At 39.4% G+C, this 21,336-nt stretch overlaps 2 protein-coding genes across 4 annotated transcripts in view; one reads left to right on the top strand and one right to left on the bottom strand.

Moving 5' to 3' along the window:
- Positions 1 to 2,876: 2,876 nt before the first annotated feature.
- Positions 2,877 to 6,800, bottom strand: LOC137284206 (NADH dehydrogenase [ubiquinone] 1 alpha subcomplex subunit 6-like). The gene is made up of 3 exons (XM_067815932.1): positions 6,651 to 6,800; positions 3,618 to 3,733; positions 2,877 to 3,137 (listed from the first exon to the last, which is right to left on the bottom strand). The coding sequence occupies exons 1-3, from the start codon at positions 6,775 to 6,777 to the stop codon at positions 3,009 to 3,011; spliced, it is 372 nt and encodes a 123-aa protein (XP_067672033.1). The 5' UTR covers positions 6,778 to 6,800; the 3' UTR covers positions 2,877 to 3,008.
- Positions 6,801 to 14,042: 7,242 nt separating this feature from the next.
- Positions 14,043 to 21,336, top strand: part of LOC137285200 (dual adapter for phosphotyrosine and 3-phosphotyrosine and 3-phosphoinositide-like) — a 17,739-nt gene continuing 10,445 nt past the window's right edge. Inside the window, exons 1-4 of one of the 3 annotated variants that reach the window (XM_067817456.1) lie at positions 14,051 to 14,110; positions 15,443 to 15,481; positions 17,157 to 17,217; positions 18,459 to 18,578. In XM_067817456.1, coding sequence (XP_067673557.1) covers positions 17,183 to 17,217; positions 18,459 to 18,578 — 155 coding nt within the window. In that variant the 5' untranslated portion in view covers positions 14,051 to 14,110; positions 15,443 to 15,481; positions 17,157 to 17,182. Of the gene's footprint in view, positions 14,111 to 15,442; positions 15,482 to 17,156; positions 17,218 to 18,458; positions 18,579 to 21,336 lie in introns of all 3 variants that reach the window. The other 2 variants (XM_067817455.1, XM_067817457.1) reach the window with 2 other exon arrangements.

Raw genomic sequence — 21,336 nt, 5'->3', positions numbered from 1 at the left:
TAGGCATATATGCACACCTCCTCAGTGAGATGCTGAAGAGATCATACTTGTCATAACAATAATCAGTACCAGGGGCTACATTGACAGGATATAACAAATTTGCTTTAGCATTTGTAAACCAAGGTGATGATGTGAAGTAACATGTGACAGATGTAGAGAAAAAAATTATTTTGTGACACATTCAATGTTACAATTATATTATGGTCTGCTTACCACCTGTCAGTATTCTGTTGAAAAGGTGGGCTGATCCAGGTTCGAAGAGGAGACTTGGTTGAGATACTTTCTTTATAAGTCAACTTCATTTTGCCTCAGTGTTGCAGTATGTGATGTTTTGCAACAATGTTCCATTTCCATGGAATAATAACAAGTTGCCCCATGCTTAATATTATTGGATGAACTGTTTCTGTTGCAACATTTCAACCTCATACACAAATCCGTATATATACTGTAGTGTACAGCTATAAGAACTACAAAAATGGTTTTCAGATTATACTCAATGTATTATTGTTATATATGATGTTATTTGTCATCAGCTCATAATGAATCATCAAATCTGGTAAAAGTCATTATCACTGACCATGGTTCATCATGTCACGAAAACAACTGACAGTCAAGGATTGATCCTTTTGTCTGATAATCCCTCCAGTGTAATGGGGAAGGGGGTGGTACTGGTAGGGTAGCCTAGTGGTTAAAGCATCTCAACACGCCAAGACCTGGGTTTTATTCCCCACATGGCTACAATGTGTAAAGGCCCGCTGGTGTTCCCTGTCGTGACATTGCTGGAATATTGATAAAAGCAGCTCACTAAAACTGAACTCCCTCATGCCAATGTAATGGTGCTTAGCGAAGCTGAGTAGTCGATCTGCAGCTTGCTGATTTTGTTGTTGTTTGGTCATGTCTTCACTTGTCACTTCCTGTTCAATTGTGAAGAGAGATGAATTAAAACCCATCGTGAGCTTGTGTTGCATGTTCATTTCATTTTAATATGGCGGTTGCGTTTTTCCCACTTTTGTATCTTTTTAGCACATTATATTCTAACCTCATAAATCACTCCAAATGCATGCATTTTTTTCGCATACAGATTTGTTGATATTCATGTTTCCATTTTTACTATTTAGCACCGGGGTTTGAATCTTTGTCTGGAAAATAATTCACATTTCAATGATTCTATCACTATACTCATTACATAAAATTACACAGTGTATTTCATGTAATGAGTGTAGCGGTAGAATTTTCCAAAAATCTATTTCTGTACCAATTTCATTCAAATTTGAAATATAGGCTAATCATAACATATGAAAACAATGTATGATTGTAAAATATTGCCCAAACAGAGATTGGTACCCCTGTGATAATGACAGTATTGGCCAATCCCACAAATGATTGATGACAGTGTCTTTTGTAATTTATACTTACATTCTGGAGACATTAAGACTGCTTTCTGTTGTATCAAACTGTCGTTATGGCAGTATGAACAATGAGGAGAGGATCTGTACTAGTTGATGGCATGTGGTCCCAACAATAGCTTGAACTACGTATGATATGAAACACTTAAAGTCTCATGTTGGATTCCTTCATACCATGGACAAAAACACAACAAACTTTATAGTGAAAAGATTTCCTCCACACAGTTAACAAGAGTTCTGTATTACACTTTCATTATAAGAGTCACAAGTGTTTCCTATACCCTTTCCTTTTCTTGGAACTGACATGTAAGTTACCAACCTGATGACAGCCTTGAAATAAAGTCTTCTCAAAAGAAGTCAGTTGTTGAAAGCAGGTGCAAAAATCCTTCCTGATGGCATATTTGGCAAGGTCATACAGCAACAATCCTTCCTGATGACACGCTTAGCAAGGTCGTGCAGCAACAATCATTGCTGTTGACACGCTTAGCAAGGTCATGCAGCAACAATCCTTCCTAATGACACATTTAGCAAGGTTGTGTATCAACAATCCTTCCTGATGACACTTAACAAGGTCATGCAACAACAATCCTTCCTGATGACACACTTAGCAAGGTCATGCAGCAACAATCCTTCCTGATGACACATATAGCTAGGTCATACAGCAACCATCCAGTCCCCATCATATAATCACCAATATGAGACACTGGAGCCAATTCTGCCCTGGCACATGCAAGATGCAGACTTTAAATGTTCCTGTCAGATAACAAGCATAGATGAAATGCAAACCAATCAAACAATGATGGTGGTTAATATGTTCCAATTTGATGGACTAGATTGTAGCTAATTATTGTCAAATGTTACACCATTCTTTGTCCACATACTGCTGTTTACACTGCCAAGTAGGATTTCTTTCAAATACGAGAGAAATGAAACCACTGTCTTGTCATGTGATGGAATAGTTTGTTGAAGAAGACATTAGGCATCTCCACTGCTTTCAGTTTTGTCTCTGGTTAGTTGTGGTGAACCCAAGAGCAATCTATGGTTGCCAAATGCTCAGCAAGAACAAGTGGTTTTCATGGAAAATAATGTAACATTTTAAGAGGCAAGAACCAGCATGGTGAAACCCTTGCATGCAGTGATCATTCCTTCAATTTCTGTGGCAAAGTAAGGAGTATTATCAATTAATCAAGATGGATGGCAGCTGGATTTACTTGATGACACCATTGTGATCAATATTTTAATTTTCATAACCAGATACAAGTTAGCAGCTTTCAGGCCTGCAAGTAAATGTTGCCTGATTGGATATTTTGTTGAAAGACTGCATCCTAGCTTGATAAGAATTGTACTTAAACATAAATGCTTTCAAATTGATGTGGGTGCACTGTACATCCTTCATTGCTTGATCATTTAAGCCACCCCTGTCCTACACTACTTCATAAACTGTGTGAACATATTACCCTAATTCAGAGAGGTATGGGAACAGTTTTATTAATTTACATCAATGAATGCAGTCTGTATTTACAAACAACACTATCTCTGCACTCAGTTATGTCTCCATGCTCTACACACTGAAAAGTCTCGCACGCACTAATACGATCTGTGTTATTCATGACCATCATAAAATTTGGACATGAAGTCTGTTGGTCTTGGTTCTTCTGTGTCCTTGAAATATTTCATAATGTGAGTTCTCTGCTTCCACACTTCAGTAGTTTCCACTAGTTCCATTTGACCCTACAAAACAAAGCCGAGCATTGCATTATGTGTCTGTGGGCAATAGTCTCGCTCATTTTCCAAAACATAGCCATACATTATGGATACATTAACACAGGGAATTGCTGAGTAACATGTACCTTCTTTTCACATTGGGATTCTTTGACGACAGTAAATGAAATGGGCTTCAAGACTTAAGCTCTGAGTAGAAGTAGAAGCAGAAGCAGAAGGAATGTAAATGTTTATTAAAAAACATAAATCCATTCATGATGAAATGCAAAATGTTCACAGATATCTTTGCTTTAGATAATAGCAAAATTCACTACTGTGAAAAAGCTTACTGACTTTAAGATAGCAGTAGTTATTACTGTTATGAAGTACAGTCAGCTTCATCCAACAGGGGCCAGGCAAACAAGTGTATGACATGAGAAACATGCCTTACAATCATAACTGAGGCTAAAGTTCTAAGAGCAATGTTTTTATATACCAGGAACAACTCACTTTGATAACAAGCATATCTATGACTCTGACGTCATTAACATGTCGGTTCCTGAGGAATTCCTCCTTCAGCTTTTCCCTCCCTTGTGCCACACTCACTGGCACGTCAAACTGTTTCACTGAAAGAAATATGAAACGTTGCCATGATTACACAATAATAAAGATAGAGAAAGAACTATCATTTTATAATTCAAAATAAATCCATTTGGTGTACAAATAAACAAACAATTTCACATATGTTGAACCTCCCCCCACCCTACAAAACCCCAACCCAAATTCCTCTAAGGGAGCAGTGACGATCTACCTCTAACACTGATTCATTATGTCCAGAATAAAAATAATTTAGAAACACTGTAAATATGAAATGATAAGATCTGAACATTTGTATATCCTGTAAAACCATCACACAGTTCCTGTCAATACAGTGTTAAACTTGAAAATAGTGAAGGAGTGTCTGATTGTAGTGGGTCTTTGACCTGATGAAGCTCATTATTTCAAAACCTTATTTGACATGAAGTTTTATGGGTTGGTCAGTTTAGTGGGACAAAAATAACATTGACTATTTAGTGTCATACTGGGCAGAGAGGTAGCCTGGTGGTTAAATCATTCACTTGTCATGCCGAAGCCCCAGGTTTTATCCCCCACATGGGAATTGTGAAGCCCATTTCTGGTGTCTCCTGCCATAATACAGCTGAAACGTTGCTAAAGTGGCATAAAACCATACTCACTCAGGGATAAGCCTGGCTCAGTAAAGATATGAGATGAGGTCTCACACAGGACCAACAAAATGAGATTTCTTCAAATCTTATGAGATTGTTAAGTTCATGATTGTACACAAGAAAAGAAATAAACGACAAATAGGACACTGTCATATGTATTCGATCACACTTTAACCACTCATCAAATTTAGTTTTCCACTTATTTTGAAATATCATTTTCAGAACTTGGTTTGGAATTGAATCTGTAGATCTGCTAACATCACCATTGGTGGCTGTTTTCTGGTTTTCATCAAGGTCAATGATTTTAGCTGTTTCTTCGTTTTCATTTGTAGTCTTTAAAACTTTTAACAATGTAACGATGTTTGAGTTTTTATACTGGAAGTTATGTTTCGAAGATTAAAAACAAGCAAACGGCAACAGAGATATCATTGAAAGAATAAAATAATGGCAAAGCCTTTCTCAGTAAGAGAGATTTAAAAAGTTTATCATTTCTAATTGTTCAGGTAAGCAGGATGCGATTTTAATTTGCTAAATTTGAGTGTGATTTTATAGAAATTAATGCGAGCAAATTGCGATATTGCGGCCAAAGTCAATCCCTGCTCATTCGACTGTTTCATGCCATCAGTGACCTTTGTGATTAATGATTATGGATACAGGTAGTAGTTCAGATTCAGAATTTATAGCTGTTATTAACATCACATGATAAATGTTAAGTTTACTCCACGCATCCCTCACCCAACTTTGTTCATAATCTTTTGATATTTTTTGCATGGTTTTCATGTTTTATCAATAACTTTGTACTTTAGACAAAGAGTGCTGAATGTTTACACAAACTTGTTAACAGAGAGTCGGTTGATACTCCTGATTAAAACAACAGGCTGTGCATTCTATGCCAAGATACCAACCCTGAATCAAATGAAAGTCGAGTCATGCCTTGCCCAGACAAATCGCAGAGTAGATTTTGTGTTTGAAAATCAGAGTAACGCCTCCAAAATGGGAATGGTTGGCATCTCTGTCTATGTATCACATTCACCTTTACATTTTCTAGTATCTTATGGTACTTCAATTATTATATAGACCACTGTAATTTCCTTTTGGAAAATGCATTGTTTTAGAAATTCTATCAAAATTCAAATCACAACAGTACATTTTAGGAGGTTTCACTTTCCTTGTGATAACCTTACACATGGAACTATACATTATCTGGAGTAGGATACTTTCATGATAGTGGATGGTTTACCATTGTCAGTATGACAGCATTTAGCCATGTGCTCAAATGTAAGTCAGCTTGTCATTATTTGTCAAGAAATTGGTCTATGGTGTGTTTTCTTGAGCCAGAGCCCTTGAGAGGGAGGCATCATCAGTGGCAGTCAACTCTTAAGTCATTGGCCTGTAACCATCTTCTATAGCAATTCAGCAATATTAATAATACTGTACGATACTTATTTATCAATTTAAACATTTCAAACATCATCAAAAGAACACCAGTTATAGTTTGCTCCATGCCGTACCATGTTTTCAGGGGAACCATGTTTTCGAAGTATTTCTGTTCCCTGTAACTTCTTGCGTACAGTGAGATGACAGCACCACCTATAACCACCATCTTTTATGCAGAAGCTTCCGTGGCAGTCGGAACACAAAATGTTTGAAAAGTTCAGCTTTCATGGAAGTTGTGGCCTAATTTCCGTCAAAGTACTAAAATTCTGCCATAGAACGTAAAGCACTTTGAGAACCTTTGTAAATGTGTTCATAACTTTTGAAATACCGCTCGCAAGTTGTCAAGTGGACCATTGGCTGCTTGAGTGAAACAGAATGACAGTTTTGATAATCTACTGATATGCAATAATATTCATGATAATCTGATACTGGTACCCGAAAACATGTTACACCATGGTATAAACACAACTTTTGTGCACCAGAATAATTAACCTGCATCTTTCTATCACTGACGTATGAAATGCAAAATTCACGTTCGATGTGACAGGATCATGTCATGGATAAATGTCTTCGTAAAATATCTGTTAGGTCTAGGCCCACTCTTAAATATTTTGACTCATTTGACCTTCCCTGTAGTTACCTCCCCTGAATGAGTTTGTTATTTCAGGTCAGCGACAAGTGAACGAGCTATATGTCTTGAACTTGTATGACCATTTCGCCATTTTCTGAAGTGAACACTTCAAGCAGTGACGTGTATTGACAATCGGACTCGTCCTTTGCAAGATTTACAGATTTAGCTTTGGTCTTGAAGAGAAAGACGTTGGATGAACCGTATGAATTGCTGATATCATATGCCAAGAAGCGAGGTGCCACTACTTACTGATGGCCGGAATTTGCCTGTACCATGCTTTGTACAGGTTAAGCACTCTCCTTTTAGCTTCTGTACGATCGGTTGATAATATAGGTTTCACTTGTTTAACTCCCTGTTGTACTGCCCTGGCCGCCATTTTGTTTGGGGAGGGAGGAAAGTGGAATTGCAATTCGAAAAGGGAATATTATCATCATTAGCTAAAACGAATTATAACATATCTTGGATTCTCAGATTTATCATTTTCTACTTGTGATGCTGTCAGAATTAAATATTAATCAACGATTTGTTTTATTAATGTAAAAATAAATACGGCGTTTGTTACAGAGTTTAGAAAAATGAACATTTATATAATCTTCCTTGCAAAGCATTTGGATTCTGTGATTGGGCTTACGACCTTAACACCGAATAAAATATTCCTTGACTAACGTCAGCACGTCAACAGTTAAATATGTCCGCGAAGAGCAAATATAACACTCTTTAGAAGAACGATGAAGAAGAAGTCTATTTCTGTACCAAAAAGTCCCGCGCCGTAAGCTACGAGGGGATGCCAATAAGCCTTGCACAGAAAAACACAAAATATTGGTATGAACCACATATATTTTTCAACATAGTCCCCTTGTGAGTCAAGACACTTGTTCCATCTTTTCTGCCAGTCGCTGATGCCATCTCTGTAGAAAGCGCCATTTTGGTCCTCAAACCAAGCCTCAGTAGCAGCAACAAGCTCATTATCATCCTGAAATCTACGACCACGCAAGTGTTTCTTGAGATTTGGGAACAGATGGTAATCACTTGGTGCCAGGTCTGGAGAGTAGGGGGGATGCGGCAAGATTTCGTACCCGCATTCCTGGACAGCAGCGGCTGCAAAGCGAGAGGTGTGGAGCATTGTCTTGATGTCGAAGAATACCACGTCTGATCTTGCCCCGGCGCTTCTCCTTGATAGACTGTCGTACTTACCTCAACAAGTTAGCGTAATATTCCCCATTCATTGTTCTTCCTTTTGGTAGGTAATCCATGTGATGACGCCTTTGTTATCCCAGAAGACTGTCGCCATTACCTTCTGCACTGATCTGGAGGCTTTGAACTTTTTGGTCCTGGGAGAAGTGACATGTTTCCATTCCATGGATTCTTGTTTGCTCTCAGGATCATAGTGGTGGATCCAGGTTTCATCACAGGTTACTAGCCTAAAGTGAAAATCTTCTGGATTCTTGTTGTGTCTGGTTAGCATGGAGTTGCTTATGGTGACCCCTGTTTGCTTCATTTCGTCTGTAAGCATTCTTAGCACCCATCTTGCGCACACCTTAGACATGACGAGATGTTCATGAAGAATTGTCTCGATGGATCCGTGTGAAATGCATGTAGTCTGCTCTAAGTCGAGGTGTGTGATTCGACGATTTTCCAGCACAAGTCTATGCACTCTGTCAATGTTTTCCTGACTAGTGCTTGTTGTTGGGCGACCTGGGCGGGGTCATCTTCAAGACTCTCTCTACCATGCTTAAATTCATTGACCCATCGTTTGATGGTAGCAGATGAAGGGGAAGACTTCCCATAAACTGCTGAAAGCCTTTCTTCAATGTTCTTCGCCGAGTTTCCTTCAGGAACTAAAAACTTAATTACTGTTCCATACTCAATTTTATTCATTTTCACTGCCGTGAGGGGGGTCTCTTTCTGTCAATGGACCCGTGATGGTCCCGGGGTAGAATAGGCCTTCAGCAACCCATGCTTGCCATAAAAGGCGACTATGCTTGTCGTAAGAGGCGACTAACGGGATCGGGTGGTCAGACTGGCTGACTTGGTTGACACATGTCATCGGTTCCCAATGGCGCAGATCGATGCTCATGTTGTTGATCACAGGATTGTCTGGTCCAGACTCGATTATTTACAGACCGTCGCAATATAGTTGGAATATTGCTACGTGCGACGTAAACCTAAACTCACTCACTCACTCACTTTCTGTCAATGTGAGCTGTTCAATAACTTCTGAGAGTAGGATACCAAAACTTATCTATCACATCAGCTACACCCCAAGGTTCAATGTCGTACCATAGGCTGTGACACCTGGGAATGAAAAATGCTCAAGGCTCAAAACTTATTGACATACCCTCGCATATATGCAGTATGTGCAGGAGGAGACGGGATAAGCTACTATCGATAGAGCAAACATCGTACATAATACTTATTATAATGATTTTGTTAGAAATGCATTCCTAAAACTCCAGAAAATTACAACAGTTTCTTTTCATCATGTTATTCAATGTCCCCGATGTCTGATCATTGGAAGTCAGAATGCAAGAAATCGATAGAGATGTGTGCAGATGTTTTGCGTGATCATTGCTGGTGAGAGCAGAGTACACTGGCCATGAGACATAGAACAGATTAACCTTACGTTAAAACAATCAAGAACGGACGTTAAGGGCTGATGCACCATCAATGACTTCCGATTAGGACACTAGCTCTCGGATTGTACAGGCCAGTTGTACAGAATCAAAGCGACGAAGTTGCAGCAAGAGGGCTGGACCAAGACAAAGACACACAGACACACACACACAGAGACACACACAGACACAGACAGACACAGGCAGACACAGACACACAGGACAACGGCAAAAACAAGTAGGTATGGCTGTTAGTACCGATAATCTGCAACAGGGACAGGTTACTCGCTTGCTTTCTTCACCATTTGTACTAAATAACGTGTGCCTCATCATGCTCCAATGAACACAGTGACTTGGCTCGTTCCCAGCGCTACTTCAGCTGTGTTTAACAGAACTTCAGCCAGTTTATTGTATCAGTCGGAATTTTACAATGAATGAATTATAGTAAGAATTAAGAGCAAGAATTGTGTGAATATGTGAATGAATGAAAGAAAGAAACACAATAAAAGAATGAAGTACATATGTTAATGAATGAAAGAATAAATGATACACCGCGGCCTTCCCCCAAAAAACATGAAAGAAAGAACGCAGAAGTATCGCGAGAACACACGTGTTAACTCCAGCTGTCCCTTTTTTAAAAAAAAAAATCTACTTTGAGATATTTTTGTTTACGTTAACAATTGATTCATATATCTTATTGCATGTGGGGAATGGAATGGACATTAACAAAATGTTAACTGACACTGTCACACACCCCTCAAAGACTGAAAGTGTAAAACTGTCACAAAGTGTCCTAAACACCTTTCAAGTGTTATCAAATAATAAGATCAACAAGAAAGAAAGACGATATGGAACTATAACACTCAAGCATCACAAACATCAATGGCGGATCAGATCAGATCGACATTCTATCATATTTTTTGAACACCTCAAACACACCCTATCATTTTGTTTCAGATTATGAAACTATCACTATTACTTGCAAACACACCTGATCGTATATTCCCCTCATAAGAATGAAAAGTGTATGTGAAAGATGGTTTTGAAGTAATTACTAGAAACACTCAAACAGCGGCGAGTAGTATTTCAATGACGGATCAGATCAGATCAGCGATATGTCACATTTTTCATACACCTAAATACACCATAACATTTTTTTTTTTGAGATTCTGAAACTATTACTTGCAAACACATTTCACTTGATAGTATATTCCCCTCATATGAATTAAAGGTGTATGTGAAAGATGTTTTTGATGAAATAACTTGAAACATTCTCAACACAAGGCATGTAGCATTTCAATGGCGGATCAGAACAGATCGGCAAAATGTCATATTTGTCACACACCTCCATTACACCCTAACATTTTTTTAAAGTCATAAAACTATCACTGTTATTTGCAAATACCTTTCAGCTAAAGGTATATTTCCCTTCTACAAAATAAACGAATGTGTGAAAGAAGTTTTTATCGACACAGTTTAGTCTATCTTCGCGGTGAATCCAGAATAGAAGCCAGTGAGCTATAACCAGGGACCATATATATACCGGTATATGGTCTCTGCTATAACATACTGACTTGAAGCTTTACTACAAATCTACTGTCCTACCACGGACACTAATACCAATTATTTAACTTAAACTGAGGTGACAAAATGGTTAACCTGTCTTCTGCATGTAGGATTTCAGTTGTTACAACACTCAGCGAATATAATCAGCTGCTGAAAATACACCGGGCTCAATCTTAAATACTACGCTGCCACCATATTGGCTATATTGGTTACATAACGACCCGAGACATACGTTCAGGGACGTTTCGGGGAGTTTCTGCTTCCTCTCTATATAGTCTCCCTGTCATGATACAGCTATGCGTTATGAACACATACGAGGGTTGTGATCAGGTACCCTTGTTACTGAGAGTTGTAATCCTGCAGCCTCGTACTGATACTGAGTATTGTGATCAAGGATCCTGGTATTGATTCTGACTGTTTTAACCAGGTAGCCTTATATTGATACTGAGGGTTGTAACCCTTGAGCCTTGTATTAATACTGAGGATTGTGCTCAAGAAGCCTTGAATTGATACTGAGAGTTGTAACCAGGTAGTCTTGTATTGAAACTGAGGGTTGTAACCAGGTAGTCTTGTATTGATACTGAGAGTTGTAACCAGGTAGTCTTGTATTGATACTGAGGGTTGTAACCAGGTAGCCTAGTATTGATACTGAGGGTTGTAACCCTGAAGCCTTGTATTGATACAGAGGGTTCTGATCAGGGAGCCTTGTATTGATACTGAGGGTTGTAACCCTGAAGCCTTGAATTGACACTGAGGGTTCTGATCAGGGAGCCTTGTATTGATACTGAGGGTTGTAATCAGATAGCCTTGTTTTGATACTGAGAGTTGTGATCAGGAAACCTTGGATTGATAATGAGACTGGTAACTAGGTAGCCATGCATTGCTACTGAGGCTTGTATCCTGGAAGCCTTGTATTCATACTTGAAAGTTGTACGTAACCAAGGAGCCTTGTATCAGTACGGAGTGTTGTGATGAGATAGCCTTTCGTAGAAACCGCATGGTTCGTGGTCGTGATTCCTCATCAGTCCTTTGGGCAAGGAAGTTATTGATATCCAAAGTTAGACGACCTTGTAAACTACCAATCAATCAGCTTGGGTCTACTTCTCAGCCTGTGGTCAGCATTCGATCACAGCTGTCATGGTTTTGCGTGATAGTCATAACATAAGCTCGTGGCGGGTTTTCTATTACACGGATGTTCAATTTTCATCTTGGAAGATCTACTGGTTAGCGACCAGTTATCGCCGTGTACCAGGTATCGCCAACACCTGGTTATAGCGCTTGTGCAGACAGCTTGACTTGTACTTCTGCAGCATTTCGCACACTGACGCATCACAAAAGTGGTAGGCTATGAGAGGTAAATTCTGCTGTCTGCTTGTGCGGCGATAACTGGTCGCTAGCCAGTATTGTTCTTCCAGCTGACAGTTGTGATGTACCGAGATCGGAACCAGTGATATTTAGCATGCAGAATCTGATATTTTATTTATCAACTGGTGTTCTGATGATGATTTCGCATGGCGATTACTGACATACGTATCATTCAGTGAAGTCAGTCTTGTTTCAGCACACCCACGCCAAATCGTGTACATGTATCATAGAAGCGAGAAACAGTCACTGTAGTAACTGGTGGTGCGCGCGGGAAGGTGTAGCGCTCGTGCGCGTGCGTCACAGTCAGGTGACAATGGTCGGGAGGTCTCCCGAGAGTTTATCAGAAGCACAAATAGCACATGTGATCTCTCCTTCTGCAAGTAACTGTTATCCTGGCAGCCTTTGGTGCAAACTTTGCTTTGGGACAGACAGTTTACTTAATACTCATGCCTTATAATGTGACAATGCACCACAGCCCTTCTTCATGGAAGTATGGAATACTGTAGGAGATAATCTAAAACAGAAACTGGAAAATGTTTCTAAAATGACATAAAAAATACAACATTTATGAATACAGGGACGATCTTCTTCGCGCTAAAATTGGTTGACGTTTTGACAGTATGATTCCTAACTGTTTGATTAGATACTGAAAAGCAGAACATGTGTACACCAGACAGCACGTCTAATGCATCACTGACAATTTAGCCTGACATTCGAAGCTAAAACGTAAATTAGCTAGTGTACATGGGCAAACCCACTGATACATGTACGTAGTTCATTCTCCATAGTTGTATTCACACAATCTCTAAGTGGGTATGGTTTTAGGCCGATTTTAGCAATGCTTCTGCAATATCAATGCTGAGTACACCCGAAATGGGCTTCACACAATGAACCCACGTGAGGAATCGAACCCGGGTCTTTGGCGTGACGAGCGAACGCTTTAACCACTGGTCTACCCACACAAACTCAGACAGGCAGTCAATGTTCGTATCGACTCGTTTCCTGCTGTATTGGCACCAAGGAGACACGATATGTATGTAGCCTTAAAATGTTTGTATGTGCGTAACGTTCCACAGTGATTTCTAAGGCTGGTCGATCGATCCTCGCAGAGTCTAGTCATCTTATACAGACCTAATCAGTTGGTTATAGGTGAGCGATGTTGTCAATCGATCCTCGCAGAGTCTAGTAATATTATACAGACCTATTCAGTTGGTTGTAGCTGAGCGTGGCATGAAAACAGATAAAGTATACGATTTGTATACGAAAGTATACGAGTGGACTTGAAAATAGGAAATGGAGTACGCATATATATGTCCCGAAGTTTCTTCTTGCAAAACTCCCTTAAATTATATCTCCACAAGATCTTTCGCCGTTCCAGGGCTCTTTAGGTGTACAATGAAAACTTTCACTGAACATGTAAAATTCAAAACAATTGGGCATGTTTCAAGAACTGCCCCAAATAGTTGGTATTCATTCGGAATGCAGTAAGATGTTTAACTTAGAATTCAGCTCTAATTTCCAAGAATCTCCAAAACTCTTCATTCTGACAGCATTCCGGCTCTTTCCGTTTCAAGTGTGAAAGGATTACACTTTAAACAGCGTATTTAGTAAATTTAGCGTTGGACCCGTGAAGGTCCCGGGGTAGAATAGGCCTTCAGCAACCCAGGCTTGCCATAAAAGGCGACTATGCTTGTCGTAAGAGGCGACTAAAGAGATCGGGTGGTCAGGCTCGCTGACTTGGTTGACACATGTCATCGGTTCCCAATTGCGCAAAATGATGCTCATGTTGTTGATCACTGGATTGTCTGATTCAGACCTGATTATTTAGACACCGCCGCCATATAGCTGGAATATTGCTGAATGCGGCGTAAAACTAAACTCACTCACTTTTAGCGTTGCACCATTGCTGATCCAAATAATCCGGAGCTCGACCATTCCGTCTACTGTCTTTTGCAAAACAGCCAGAAAACCAATTAAGTATCTGAGCATTTTCACCAGTCTGGGAGTTGCCGACTGTCCAGGATGTATACAGGCTACAGGAATTAAGGTAGCAAGTTGACGAGTTTTCCAATAGCGGTATTCAACATTTCTCCCCCTGTTATCTCCCTTACAAGACACTCCGGAAAGATCAACACAGACTGAGAGACTGGGAGCGGAACAGTAAGGGTAAACAGATTGATTTCTTTCAAGTTCTTGTTTAGCTACATCATTACATGTGTATCTTACTCACGTTAAGTTGTCTATGTGGTCTTATCTTTGTCGCTTTTCGATGTGTCTAGTGACTTCATGAACAGTAGGTGAGTGACTGTCCTGTTTCCCATAAACTTAAAGTTTCTCTGGATGAGTCACGAACTGTGTCATCCATGCAAAAATGGAATCCCCATTTGAAATGAGAGACCTCTATGCAACGATGTCTCACGACATGGTCATGTTTCAAGTTCTGTATTCAGTGTCAAAGATATTGATTTGGTATGTTGTGAATACATTATCCACAGTTTAAGTAAGTGCATTTTTTAGAGCAGAAGTTTCAAAACTTGAAGGAAGTGTCCCACTGACGCGTTTGATATAAACTAAACGCAGACATACTCATGGTAGTAGTAAAGCCATTGTAGCCATTACGTGTATATTACTTTAACTATTAGGCTACTGAATTTTATGAAATGTGTACTTTTGAATGGTGCATTCTTTCAACATGAAAGTTGTTGTTTGTACAGGATTTTGTTTTTGGTTGTTACTTAATTGGGAACTTGTTGATGCTGTGTACCGGTAGTGAAAGTACCATATTTTCAAATAGTTTGTGTTTGATCTATGTATAGATTAGTAGTAAGATGGTAACCGTCATGCTGCTGAATCAATAACTGTTTTTCGATGTTTATCTAATATCCTTTTTCAGATAACATTTCTTCCTGATTTGTTGTCTGTAACCTCAAGAGGGTGGTGGCCATTAGCTTGTAGAAGACATGTTAAAGATTTTGTAACTATGTCTAATTATATTATAAGCTATGTCCATTATGTACAAGTGACCTTATACCACCCTTTGTTTTGTGATGGCAGAAGCTGCCATGATGTTGTGTCTGGCATGGTATTGTTATTATTGTCAGGCATGGTATTGTCATCATTATCAGGCATGATATTGTTGTCATATTCCTGCATGGCATTGTCATCATTGTCAAGGGTGGTATTGTCATTATTACGAGGCATGGTATTATCATCTTTGTCAGACATGGTATTTTCATCATTGTCAGGCATGGCATTGTCTTCATTGTTAACACCAGTCTAAGTAAACTTAGCCTCAGTACATTAGACTACTGAGTCTAAAAAAACCTTATGGGAGGTCATGGGGGGTCACGTCAGGTAACCTTTGAGATTGAACGATCAAAACACAGCTTACCAAATCATGAATATGGACATTCGTGCACACACATTTTGAACTTTTTATCTCGAAAAGGTTCGTAGCCAAACGATCCTGAATGCTATTTAGCATACGCATGCTTCCAGGTGATGCACACAGCGCACTTTACGCAAGTGCACACAAAGGTGAGTAAACAGTCGCTAAAAATAGTGTTTTTGGCAATATTCAAGTGTGTCATCTTTCGGAAATATTAGCTAATTGTAACTATGTCAACAGAAACCCCAACGCATATATGCTGCAGGTCAAATAGCTGTGTTATATCCGGATTTTTGTTTATGGAGAGATCTGTGTCATTAACCTGAATATTTTGTAAGTGCCTTCGATCCCTAAATAGTAGCCATTGTCTGATTGGTTTAAATCTGTTTAAACGTCTCGCGTTGGAATAATTTTTGATAGAAAATGTTCTTTCAAATTATCTTTATCAAATCTCTGTTATTAGGCTACTAAAGCCATGTATTTTGTTGTACACAAAAGAGCTATGTTAAACATAGCGATACAATGTCAACTATATCTCTCTGATTCTTTTCTGCAGATTTTAATGCTAATGTATGGACTATTTACAGCTGATAGTGTGAAATATATGCTGCGTTGTTTACCCCATCCTCGATATCTCCAGGGTATACGTTCGGGAAAGTCTCCACTATACCCTGGACGCATCTACGGGTCGGCCCGATAATTTTATTACCTCCCTTTGCTGGTTCCGCATTCTCACAGTAGCCAATCAGCAAGGCTGCCGTTATAACCGAACTTGTCAGTGTCAACAAAGGCAGCAGTCGCAACTGCGAAGGTTTGAGGAAATCATAGAGATAAATTTATAGGTTGTAAACCTTTTTAAAAACATAAGCAAGAAATCCATCTACCTCTTTCAGAGAACCTCTGCATGTTTGTTTGCCAAGTATAATCGGTTAGAGAATTTAAAAAGCGAAAGTGAGTTGTGATTGGTTCGCTCAACTTCCCAGCGTAGACACCTGATTGGATAAAAAGCCAGCCAAGGGAGGTAATAAATTTATCGGGCAAACACGTAGATGCTTCCAGGGTATAGTGGAGACTGCTTGGAACGTATACCCTGGAGATATCGAGGATGTGTTTACCCAGGCACTGGAGAAATAACGGCGTTAGGCCGTGGGAGCCGTGCCAATTTACACTCATCAGAGGGGTACACAAAGTACGCAGTCTAGACTACCAGTTGTCCGACTTTCATTCTTGTGGAAGTCGCGGTGGCTGAGCGGGCTAGGCGGCTGACTTTGTGTGCTGGCGATTAGGTGCCTGACTCTGAGGGTGCGGGTTCGAATCCCGGATGGGACTCAACCGAAAAAAAGTACTAGAATTTGTACTTTACTAAGAAAGTGAAATCCCAAATATCACATATGTTGAGAAATAACCAGTGTATTGTTCGTAATTGGCAATGCAGCTTCATTGTATGCAGGAATAGCAGATATGTACCAGTAGTTAACGAGCTGTTAGAGTGTATGGAAGATGGTGGGGGTGGCAATGACCAGATGGTGGCCACATGAATGTGTGCAAACACTTAGTTGCGGGTACAGCAACGTGCAGTAAACTTTGACAAGGTACTGTGACTATGTGTCCCAGTCCACCCATCTGTGAATGGGTACCTAGTAAGGTTTGGAATGGCACATTAACTCAGAGTTCCTTTGAGCAGTTGTACTGGATATCAGTGTTTTACGAATGAATGAATGTGTAGTAATGTGGTTGTTGCCATTTCCAGTGTGTACAGGAGGACGAGCATAAACCAAGCTGTATATCATCAAAAAGATTATAGTGTGCTGGCTTTTCTTTCAGGTATATTCAGCTGGCTTTAAGTCAACATGGGTCAGCGGATTGATGAGCTGGAGAAACTCAGGTATGTCATGGTGACAGAGAGAGTTTGAGTAACAGATAAATCTTTTCTGGGGATATAGGGTATATACCTTTCTTGGGTATATAGCTTTTACTAGTTTAGCCCTGTAATGTATGAGGTACTTGGTGGGTAAGTCTTGGTGTATCTGGTACTGAGTATGTAAGTATGCCAGGTGTATCTGATATTGGGTGGGTAAGTATGCTGGGTGTATCAGGTACTGAGTGGGTAAGTATACTGGGTATATTTGGTATTGGGAGGGTAAGTATGCTGGGTGTATCTTAGCACCATACACAGTCAACATGATCAAGAACTGTTTCTGTTTGTTTAAAATGTTGAACTGAAGGTTAAAATAGGGATTTCAGGTATCATCACATAGTTGATTACACCTTACAGTGTTCACTGTATGCATTATGTATAAGCTGAATGTAATTATTACAAGGAATCTCAAAGATAACAACTTCTACATTGAATATACATGGTATGTGACAATGTCAATAGTACTGATGTAGAGGCTATAGGCAGCCATGAAATGTTGTAAATGTTACTGTATATCAGAGACATTGTAATCCCAACTATTTCTTGTCATGTAGGCCGTGTCCAATAAATGAAAGATTTCATGATGAGGACTCAGGATAGGAGTGGGGAGGGGGCTATGTTAAGTTAACTGCCCTCAAATCTCTCTAGTGTTCCAATATGTAAAGGTCAAAGGTTATATTGATATCACTTTGTAGCCAGATTTATCAGATTAGATAAGGGTTACAATCTCTCTAGTGTTCCAACATTAAAAAGTCAAAAGTTATATTAATATAATCATTTTGTAGCCAGATTTATCAGTTTGCATAGCATTGACAAAAGATAACACTTCCTAGTAGAAAGATAAGGGTCTGATCAAATAACACAGTGTTTATTTCTATGCATTAAGGAAGATGTGGCACAAGGATATGTTAGGCAAGTCAAGTCTGTTCCTGTGACAGGCCAATTGTTACAATTGTGAGTGGGATGTTGAAAATGCACAATTGTTCAACTTGATTTCTGCTGCCAGACATTATAAGCAGCCGTCTCTGAATGCAATCAGTAAAATATTTCACCAAAAGGCTAATAAATTCCATTTGCTTCAAATATATACAATTGTTTGCATGACATGCTTTGTTATCACAGATATACCGTTCAAATCAACTTGTAGTACAAAATACAAAGTCATTTGGATTACTTTTAACTCTAGTGTGTCTGTGTCTGTCTTGAAGCTGGTTCCATCCCAACCTGAATCGTCACACTGCTGAGAGTATGCTGATGCAGAATGCGAACAATGGTATCTACTTGCTCCGTGCTAGCTCTAAGGTTGGCGAGTATGCCATTTCAGTCAGGTGAGAAACATGGTTACCTCTGTGAATGCATCTGTTGTTTTGTGTGAATGTTGTTGTGGAAATCTGCAGTTTTGTGTTTTGTCTGACGTGTTATTTGACAAGTCCCAGGTGTTACAAAGTACCAAATCCCAGATTTAGCTCAGCCCATGTTACTAAAGTGGTAGGCTCTAGAATGTGCAGTAGCTTCCATTTCTATCCTCAAGACTAATATTCACATGGCTTTAAGTATTTGTAACTCTTATACAACATGTTCAGACTGACATCTGCTGTCATCGTCATGATAATGTCTTATGTATTTGAATATTACCTGTTGTCCAAGCTTGTATTGTATTAGTTTGCATGATGCATGCTTACTTCTGTTTACATAAAGTCAGTGATATTTAGTCAAGCCCTGTTTGTGCTCCTGACATGTAGGTGCGTGTCTGCTGAGCATGTACAATTCAGCATCACAGGTACTGTAGTCAACAACGATCTTGTGGTACCAAGTAGTAACTGTATTTGTCTCCGTCGCTGATCTGTCAGCTGGTATCATGGCTTGGCTAAGGATGCTGTGATTGTCCCCAGCAACCAGCGCTTGTCCATGTTGTGTTGCAGGTGACATGATGTTGTTTGATGATGTATCGTTCACTCATCATGTCAAGCACTGGATTATCTGGTCTAAACTTCTTACTAAAAGACAAAATTCACACAGGTGGATACTACCTAGTGCTATATTAAACAACAAACCAACTAACATCCAAACAAAGGATCAAGGTCTGAAGAAAATGTACAGTACTCCAACAGGATTCCGCATTGATGATTTAAAACCATAGTGGAATAAGGTGTTAGGTGTTATTATTTTATAGTGTTTTCTCTGTGATCTGTTGGTTAGTCTCACATCTATATCTATGATGTTGCAGTTGTTTTCACTGTCCCTTGTTGACACATTTTTATAATATAAGCTTATGTAATATGAAAGTTTAACTTGATTAAATCATGTTATGGCTGAAATACTGCAGATGTGGTATAAAATCATAACTCACTAACTCTGGCATCTGTATTCCCAGAGTTTTGACTGTTGCTTATCGCTACAAGACTGACAGCATTTCTCTGAACTGAACTTGAACTGAACTGAACTTTTATTTATACTCCAGCTGTGCTCTGCGGCATAAGAGATACAAGATTACATCACAATGTATTACTTAAAGGTCACATGCAACCAAAAAATCAAACATAACTAAAACACAATTATCACTTATTCCTGACATATAGTATTTGCTGCTTGTAGAAAAACAAATAAACAAAATTATAAACATACAATCGCGATTGAAAAGAGCAATATTTTGTACTTGGGCTTACTTCCCTTGAAACAAAGCCCTCTGGAGACCGAACCCAATCACAGCATGTGGGTGTGCAACTCAAGTGTATCGACGGCTTCCGATTGTCTGACCCATGAAGGTCCCGGGGTAGAATAGGCCTTCAGCAACCCATGCTTGCCAAAAACGGCGACTACGCTTGTCGTAAGAGGCAACTAACAGGATCAGGTGGTCAGGCTTGCTGGCTTGGTTGACGCATATCATTGGTTCCCAATTGCGCAGATCGATGCTCATGTTGTTGATCACTGGATTTCTGGTCCTGACTCAATTATTTACAGACCGCCACCATATAGCTGGAATATTGCTGAATGTGGCATAAAACTAAACTCACTCACTCGTCACGATATGGCTGAAATATTGCCGATGTGACGTTAAATATTAACTCACTCCGATTGGCTGGTTCATTTGTTGATACGCTGAGGGCTCATTGTGTTTACAGAAAGATGATCTGTTTGATGGGCATTTTAGGAGTATGGAGCGTCACAAGAAAGTAAGATTCTTTGTGGATAACAACTTCTTTTATTGTACTTGATGCGTCGTTTCAGTATGGATTCATGTACTCAAACAAAATCATATACACTATAGAAGAAGTTATTATCCATAAAGAATGTATGTAGAGATGGTGGGTTTTGTAAATATATGTTCTCTGAATTTGTGTTCGATCCAATCAAAAATTATCTCAGTGGTGAATTGTCAGTGAAACTCATTCGTCCAAGTACAGAGCAGGACTTGAAACTGACAAGAGTTTTCACCAGTTTCCATCAGATCCTGTCTTCCCAGAAAAATGGATGTAGGCATAGTCTGTTTGCAACCCACGGACATAAAAAGATGTCATGTGTACAAGTATCACACCTGCCTACATAATGTGGCAGAGACAGGACTTGGTGCACGAGTCATAGATCAGTTTATTTTGTTTATGGCGTATAGCCTGATAGGTGTTAAGTTCATATTGCATTTGGTCTATGATTGAATCTGTATATTGCATATTGTCTTTAGCAGACAGGCAGACAGACATGGTGGTGTCAATAAACCAGACATTGAGCTTTCTCTGTGACAGTGACTGCCTATCCCAATCAACATGTTTTTTTTATGTAACGAGTATATTATTAACTTGTTTGTGTACACAACAAAGATTAGACTTCTGCTCACAATCTCATACTCTGGGAATGCATACTGTTTCAAGATCCGCGAACTTATTTCCTACGCATGCATTATGGGTGCAGCGCAGCACAGCTGTTGAAACTACTTTTTCCCTCCGCGCTGGGGGAAATATAGTGCATCATTTGAACTCCGATTTTGCAGGCCTTTTTTTTATCACGTTTTTTCCAACTTTATAGGTTGAATTGGCATTTTTTATTTGTTTCGGTAAGTGCATACCGAAAGGTATCAGAATCTGCAAAGTT

The sequence above is a fragment of the Haliotis asinina genome, chromosome 5, assembly GCF_037392515.1.
Source record: "Haliotis asinina isolate JCU_RB_2024 chromosome 5, JCU_Hal_asi_v2, whole genome shotgun sequence".
NCBI lineage: Eukaryota > Metazoa > Mollusca > Gastropoda > Lepetellida > Haliotidae > Haliotis > Haliotis asinina.
The sequence above is the reverse complement of the archived record's forward strand: the minus strand, read 5'-3'. Positions and strand labels throughout refer to the sequence as shown.